The following is an 8,778-nucleotide window of genomic DNA, read 5'->3' on the forward strand; positions in this document are numbered from 1 at the left end:
GAACTTGAACTACACGTGTGTAGTCTTTTTGCAAATAGTCCCATTGACTCTAACAGGATACTTTCCATGACAAAGTATTTGCAGAGTCTGGACCTAATTGAGACTGCAAAAAAACATTTCTCCATGTAAAACAAGCAATTGTACATTTAACTCCCTGTTTGCAGATGCCAGTGTGAGTTTTGCCAAGTGCCAGTGGGTGTGAGCAGTTGTGCAGGTGCAACTATTAGGGCCTTCTGTGAAACTGTGGTGCTTTAGAACTGTTTCTCTCCAACCCCCACAGCTAAGAAGTCCCTTTGACTTATCAATCTGTGTACAGCTTTAGGGCCTAGGCCTAAAAATAGTACTGAACATAGTGTTTACAGCTGTAAGTAGGGAGATTCTCTCTCTGTCTCTCACTCTCTCTCTCTCTCTCACACACACACTGTCATAAACAGATGGTTAAGGGCTAATGCCTCTTTTACCTGTAAAGGGTTAAAAAGTTCACATAGCCTAGCTAACACCTGACTAGAGGGACAAATGGGGGAACAAGATGTTTCAAAAAGAAGGAGGGAAGTTTTTCCTTTGTTTAGAGTTTCAGTTTCAGCTGGAGTGAAAAAGATCAAGGAACCAGCCTCTTATCAGAGTAGTAAATTTTAGAAAGGAATAAAGAGGTTTATGTTTATTTCTTTGTAACCTGTCTTATGCAATTAGAGGTAGAATCAAATTGGGTATTTGGGTATTTTTTTTTGTGTAATTAAATTTGTGCCCAGGGGAACATCCTCTGTGTTTTAAATCTGTTGTCTGTGAGAGTAGCTGGTATGCTAACCTCTTCCAGAGGGTTTTCTTTTACCTTCTTTTTCTTTAATTAAAAGCCTTTTTTCTTAATACCTGATTGATTTTTCCTTGTTTTTAGATCCAAGGGGATTGGATCTGGACTCATCAGGGATTGGTGGGGGGAAAGGAGGGGAGATGGTTAATTTCTCCTTGTTTTAAGATCCAAGGAGTTTGGATCTGTGTTCACCAGGGAATTGGTGAAGTCCCTCAAGGCTACCCAGGGAGGGGAAGGTTTTGGGGGGACAGGGAGTGATCCAGACACTGAAATTCTGGATGGTGGCAGCGATACCAGATCTAAGCTAGTAATTAAGCTTAGAAGTGTCCATGCAGGTCCCGCCCCCCCACAAACACACACCAGTGAGCTTTAGTCTAAGAAATACTGCAGAATCAATGCTAGAATAAATGATTGTGGTCAGAACTCTTAGATCCAGTTCTCCAAGAAACCTTAACTTACATGCAAGGGGGTTGATTCTGCTCTCACTGACACTGGTGTACATCCACTGAAGCCAATGGAATTACACTTGTAAGAAGAATCAGATACAGCAATAAATGGCACTTTTTCAAAACATGGTCTTTCTTCTCACTATTAACCCTAGCAATGGCTTATATCAAGGGGTAGGGGTGAGGTGTGTTATTTGTTTCCGGAAGCACATGCTAAAGTATGGTTAACTGGCTGGAATAGGCATCCATCCACTACTTTATTTATGTTTCATTTTCCTGGTTAACCCCTCCAGCCACAAATTCTAGTAACTGTGCAAGTGGTACTCTGCAAGTGGGAAACTAAATGTCCTCCTCTGAAGCTATAAGTCAATACAAGAACTACTGGTAATATAAAAGCTACCAGGTGGTATAAACATGCCAAACATGTTGTGTTGCATGCTCTTTACCACCTAATCAGAAGGTTAAGTCAAAACTGTCTGCATTCTGAGCTATATTTTGTACCTCAGCTGTAATATTCTCTTATTTCTATGTATGCAGAACTCCCACTCATGTGGGACATACCAACTTGTAGGCAAGGAGGAATATTAGAGTTCTGAATTTTGCTGAGTATTATCTCTGGATTCAGCCAAGAAGTAAGGGTCCTATGGTCATGTCCATATGTTAGACTTCCTGTGCACACTCAGAGAAAATGTTGATAAAAGAACAAATTTTCAGTAAGCAGACCAAACTATGCAAACAAATGGGTTCTGCATTTTATTTCACACAGGGTGTCTGAAATCCAGGAAAGAAGGATGGTACTTTGTTTAGCTTTGCCAGCTTTGAAATTACCTACTGTACTTGATCAAAGGAGTGAGCAATGGAAGTCCTGTCTAAGAAATTATTTATGCTGTTATCTGGGGGGGGAAATTACTTTGAACTGTATCTTGAAAAAGGTTTGTAGGAAGAAGAGTGGTAATGAAATAAAAAATAAATAAAACTATGGACATTTGTTTTAAAAATTAATAATATTAACTCATACTTGCTCAAACTGTAAATTGCAAGGGAGGCTGATTAAGTCACAAGTGCTCAACACTTAACTAGTTTGAACAATGATCAGGTTTTGGTTTTAACTGCCTTGTGATGTCAAAAACTCTTAGTTACTCCAGAGAAAGGGCTGCAAATTTATAAAAATCACTGCTCTGCCTCTGGGCAAGACACCCCCAACAAAACCAGGGTATCGGTCTGGTTGATAATAGTGGATTTATAAGGATTAAATAAGAGTCCTGAACCCTATTTCAAACCAAAGTAGCCAGGCTAAGTTCTGGGCAGAATCTTCCCTTTCTACCTCCCATTTTATTGCCACTGCAGAGCAGGTAAGGCATTGTTCCACACTGGCAGTTGAGTAGATGAAGTAACCTGTGTGGATGCTGACATGCAATAGGGAGGGAGGATGGAGAGGGTAACGCAACAGCAGACCCTATGCTCATGTAATAAACGCCAGTTTTGCTTCCTCTTGCCTCTGTACACTAGAGCTTGCACTGAAATAAGCTTCCACATCCAGCCCCTACTCTCCGTACTTTTGTGCACTGAAAATGTATCAGTTCTGCTGCCAAGATTCCCATCACAGCTTCAGAAGAGGGCGCAAGATAGCCTCACTATTTCTCTGAAATATTGTCCAGCAGTCCTGTCTATGGCACTGACATTTACAAAAATCTTTCTCTTTTTACAACAAATTTATGGATAAAAATATTCTACACTGTGCATGACTGAAAAAAAAGTTATTTTAACTAAAAATATAAAATAGATTCAAAAGTTTCCCAAGAAAGAGATCAGTTCTACCTTTTATACCTTGGACACAACAATAAAAGTAACCCTATGGTGGCTTGAATCTATTTAATTGTTTGTGCTCAGTTTTTTATGCTCCATTAACAAATAACATGTAGGTTCACATGCAAAAATGTGGAGATGCATTGCGCTTAATTAGCAAGCAACACAAAAAGGAAACCAACATGATAAGACAACAGGCAAGGCTCAGAGCCAATCAATGAGCCTGCAGACAGTTACTCGCCATTTGAAATGTTTGATTCTGAGCTATCAGTTACACATTTGGATGACCTGGCAAACACAGATTGTGCAAGCACATGTAATAAAAGTCTCAAACTCAATGAGAACGGCTGTTGATCATGGCAGATTTCTTGAATCCAATAGCATCCAATGACAAAGTATTCCTAACAGGCACTAGAAAGATCAATTGAATGTACTAAGGTCATTTTAATTTAAATATTACTATTTATATATTATTTTCCATTAGAAAACTCCTTATTATCTCTATGTTTTAAACTTGAATAATTAAATAAGACATGATTTACATGCTAAGAGCCTATGACCCACTATTCTGTGATACACAGATCACAGGAGTTGCACTGCAGCCCCAAATCTCATTATGCTGCCTTTTAAAGACAACAGCATCTACCACATATAGCTCTCCCCAGTGGCATTACCCACAGTGAGATCTGGAGAAGTTGCTCTAATATTGCTGATATTTTTAAGTCATGATGACTCTACGCTGTGGATTCTGAAGCCTCAAGAGAACTGGGAGAAACCCTGCCTCTTTATTTTGCATATATCTGGATTCTCCACTGAGTTGCTAATCCCCATTAAACCAATTTGAAGCAGGACTCCTGAAAATTTGTTTTATATTTTCCAGAATGAAATTTGGTTTGATACAATGTAATATATCAAATGTAATTGTCTGGTACCTTTATATTATTCTTGTCAATGTGTTTGTCTCTACAACTAGAAAAAGATAACTTCAGGCCCCTCTGAAGTATAAAATATCTCATTTACTCTGAAGATTATATTAGTTAGAAATGAAAAGGATCCATTATATTATTGAGTCCATCAAAACATGTATTACACGCTAGGTTACTTTTATTTCAGATTAAGGAAAACAACAGACAAAAGAAAGAACAATTATTAAATTAAAGAGAGAGAGAGAGACAGCGAGTGCACAGACTGTCTCTCTGCAACATTCTGTGTATGATCTGAAACCCAGGTGCCCTGCAGAAGTTAGAATCCTCTGCATTTAAAGGTGTGGTACCCAGTAAACAGAATGGCAACATCTCCTTTCAGTTAATGGCACATAACTGCATACCTCACAAGAGTCAATGAGATTGTATTTCATGAAAATAAGATACAAAAGATTGACATTAACAAGAGCTAGGAGGATGAGAGATTAGAATATACCCCTAAGACTGCAGCACATGGCAGAATAAAGTTTTTAAAATTAAAAGGATGGAGTTCTGCTGAAACAGAAGCATTTAAACACTTTTGTGATATATATTTGTATAACCTCATTGAAGTGCTGGATGCTGTGGAATCATTGTAAATATACATCCAAAATGAAACAACACCAATGACCATCAATAATAATAAATTCTACCTCTTAATAACCTCCCAAGGCTTCCTACCCAGTCATGCTTGATCTTTTGTTTAAGGCCACCTTTACTTGTTGACCAATTTTTTGATGATCTGTATGATCACTTGTTTCACTGGTGGTTGCATTGTATACATATTCTAAACTAGTGGCTCTCAACCTTTTCCATGCTGTGACCCCATATTACAATAGAAGAAAAGTTTCAGGAGCCCTCTCCTACCATCCTGGACCTATTTGCCGTGTGTGTCTGGGGGGAGGTGTCAACACCCAAAAGGTGAAAACCAGTGTCTTAAAGCATTCATTGGCTCACAAGCTGAAAAAAAAAAGCCAGCATTCTTATTTATCTTGGACTGGCAAGCAGATAGATATGACAAAGTAAAATAATTTTTCCATATCTAGGTTGTATGAGAAAGGCTCAGACCATATGCAAACAGGTTTGCAACCACATTGCAGCACGTGAATTCAGTGACCTTGACTGTAATTGATTTTAATTTTTTTGCAGCCATTTAATAGATTTTTAAATATTTGTTGTGTTTCATGCAACACTGTGCTCTCAGGATGATGGATATTATATTCCCATGTTACCAAGCCATCTCAACAATGGGTGCAATCACTCAAGGAAGAATATGCAACGGTACCATAGGTAAGGACACTTTTCCTGGGGAGCAGGGTAGGAAGTAGGAACTTTGTTACCAGAGGCTACCCAAGACATGGGCTGAATCAATTTTCTTTATACCTAGAACCACATTTCTCACAATACCATGCTTTTAAAAAAACCCTAACTTTCCAGAAATAAATAAACAGATAAATAAAAACACCACAACAGAATAATTCATTTCCTGCATTTGGTACCTTGGTGCCCATAGAAAAGAGCTTTTGAGCAGTGGCACCGCTTTCAGCAAATTCTTTCCCGTGCATCATTCTAGTGCCTAAAGTGATTCCACTGGAGGAAATCCACTCATGCCAGCTTCACTGTCTAAAGCTATATGCAGTAATACTGGTTTCAGACTGACAACACATTTCTGCCAGTGCAACTAAGTCCTGATCTGCAACATCCTCATGTGTTATTCTAAACGCAAGTCTAAACCGTCAGTCAGGTATTGATTTTGTGATATGATCACAAGGATAAACTCATGTTAGCTGATAATTTAAACATGAAGGAAACCCAGGTCTCTAAACATTAAAGATCAGTGCAGTAACCCAGATCAGAAACTTGAATCTCCTCCCATAAAAGCCCTCTGAAGATAGAGTGATGGGGTTCTCATCATCTGATATCTAGCCTTCCTATGCCAGGAAAAAGTGCACTAGAATTTCTAAGCAAACAATTAATAACTCGTTTTTGAGAATGAGGTAATAAAAATGCAGGGAAGGGTGTTGGCGACTTGGGAGCTATATGAGGATTTGGGGTGGGATGGCAATCTCAGTTCTCCACAAAGGACAAATTGAATGTAAGAGGAAATGTGTGAAGTCAAGAATGAAAGAAAATAACGGACAGAAAAGACGCAATAAAAACAAAATGGGAGATAAAACAGAAAACAAAAGTGGGCAATGGAGAGAAAATGAGAGTTAAAAGAAAAAAATGGAATAAACAAAGGAGGGAACAGGATAAATTTAATACACACAACTTTAAGATCAGTAAAATTGTATTTATTTGTTCCTGTGTTCTATTCAGCCATGGCAGAATGTTATTTCCATGTGTCCAGTATTTGACCAAATATGAAATGAGACTCTGGTTGTGCTTTTGGGGGGGAGAATTTCAAAAGTGCCTAAGCAGCACAATTCCCACTAAACACTATTGGATGTGAAAGTCAATGTGACTTGTGCTCCTAAATCCCTGAGATGCTTTTGAAATCCCTCCTGCACTAATGCATATCTGTAAAAGTGTATGCACTCTAATTTATGTTATCCTCAGATATGGGGGTATATAGTACGTTAGTATGGTATTATCCAGAAATCAAATCAAACCGATTCCAATTTTAACTTTTTTGTGGGGAGGTTGCATTATTAATTCCCTACTATTGATGCTATTGTGAATAAGAACTAAGAGCTACTATAAATGTATTTTACAAATAGTTGTTAAATTATCAATCCATTTAAGCAATAATTACATAATATGAATATTTGATTGCTAACTAATTTTGGTGACTTACCTTTTAAAATGAATAAATATTTGAAGAAAATAGAAGAGAAAGGAAGCACTGCTCAATTCCTCTCTTGCAATTTTACTCAACAACATGTAATCAGATAAACCCAATATTGATCAAGCAAGCTGTACATGAAAAACAAGTTCTCTTTGATCAAAGCAACAAAAGGAAAAATAAACCTACCTTCGGTGACTCCTATGTCAATAGTTCCTTTTACTTGACTAAAGCACCACAGCACATCCTGCATGAGGTTTCCAAATCCTGCCAGTGAAACACATGCAGAAGGAAGATAAGATGTAACCACACATGTCTATAAATGGTCTTTCTTTAAATGAACAAACATTCTCTAATATCTACAATCACTGCATGAGGATAAATATGTGTTCACCTGGTATCATTCTTCCAGGCAAAATGATAACCTAATGCCGGGAAACTAAAAACATTATGCCTGTGTTTGTGAATTGCCTCTCTGTCTGTTCTCTCTGTGCCATCTTAGGGTTATTTCGAAAACGGTGCAATTGGAGCCAGTCTCCTCTATATCATTGGCAGCATCATAGAGGAGTCAGGAGGCCCTGCAGTCATGCTCTTTGTCACAGCCTCTCTTCGTCAGAATACTAATGCTCCCAGTCATTTCCATCTTTGTGAAAGAGACTGAAAAAGAGAGAGAGAGAAAAAACAACAAAACAACACCATTTTTTCTAATTTGTGGCCTACGTAGTTGTCAATTGCTTGGCAATTATCTCTGCAGAATGAAACCATTTTTTTAAAGATCCTTACAAGATTGTTAGATTAATGTTTGCCTGGAAGCTTCTTGTACTTTATAGTTGTTATAAAAGGGCATTCATATTGTAAGCATCTCCATGTAAACAGTGGCAATCTACACTGAACCCAGCATGGTAATATGTTTCATCTGCTGCTGCTCCTCATCTCCTTGAGGGCACAGCAAAAAGTTCTCCTTTGCAATATATCATTCACTCTGGTGCACAAAATCCTTAGCTCCAAAGTCAACTTGTTTTATTTTATCTAATATACTACTTTTTATCAGAGGCTGTCAAAGCATTTTAAAATATCAAATTAAGGAGGCTTCACGACAAGCCTGTGAGGAAGGGAAATATTATTATATCAGTTTTACAGATGGGTACACTGTGACACAGAGAGAGGTTAAGTGTTTTCCTGTCAGCAAATCAGAGAAAAATCTCAGAACCCAGAGGTCTTGACTCCCAAAGCTCTTTAACCATGAGAATTACACTCCCTTCCTTCTCTTTTTAGATAAGGATAGAGATATACATATATTAAGATGTAAATATAGGTTAATGATATAGGCTAGCTGGCTCTTAGGCTAAAATCCTAGGAGAAGAACTGTCTTAGTGAGATTTCTGCCGTATCTGAATCAAACCCAGAAAAAAACCCTTTTCTGCTTTTGTATCCAAACTAGAAAGAATAAAATTGTAGAATTTAGTTTGGAACTTGTGTTTCAGATCTATCCACAGAGAAATAAGGGGTTCAGATCTGATCTACTAGCTTTCTTTCATTCATCCAAATGTTATACAGCCATCTGCCTATCTGTCTCTCTATCTGTCTTTCTGTATCACACTGTGGTTTGTGTTTATTCTGTTAACACATAAGCCTAGAGCATTTAATATAAACTGTTAATTAAAACTTCCATAAAGCTTTGCAAAATTAGGCTTAGAAAAATAAAAATATTAGCAAGCAAGTTTTATATTGCTTATGAACGTCAGAATCTATTTTTGCACACTTATTTTTGCAGATGCTTAAACATATATACTTGTAATCTGCTCTGACTACTCAAATGGAAAGTTATAAGGTTGTAATCAAAACTACAAAAAATTGGAAAATATGCAGAGAAGGGCAACTAAAATTATAAGGTGCATGAGACAAATTCCATTTGAGGAGAAATTAAAATGACTGGGTCTGTTCATCTTAGAACAGAGATGACTAAGGTGC

The 8,778-nt window shown here is 37.6% G+C and overlaps 1 protein-coding gene across 1 annotated transcript in view; it reads right to left on the minus strand.

Moving 5' to 3' along the window:
* PPP2R2B (protein phosphatase 2 regulatory subunit Bbeta) overlaps positions 1–7,320 on the minus strand; it is a 254,358-nt gene extending 247,038 nt beyond the window's left edge. Inside the window, exons 1-2 of the mRNA XM_050962745.1 lie at positions 7,202–7,320; positions 6,997–7,074 (exon numbers count right to left, since the gene is read on the minus strand). Coding sequence (XP_050818702.1) covers positions 6,997–7,074; positions 7,202–7,211 — 88 coding nt within the window. The 5' untranslated portion in view covers positions 7,212–7,320. The remainder of the gene's footprint in view (positions 1–6,996; positions 7,075–7,201) is intronic.
* Between the last annotated feature and the right edge of the window lie 1,458 nt (positions 7,321–8,778).

This window comes from Gopherus flavomarginatus, chromosome 7 (genome assembly GCF_025201925.1).
Source record: "Gopherus flavomarginatus isolate rGopFla2 chromosome 7, rGopFla2.mat.asm, whole genome shotgun sequence".
NCBI lineage: Eukaryota > Metazoa > Chordata > Testudines > Testudinidae > Gopherus > Gopherus flavomarginatus.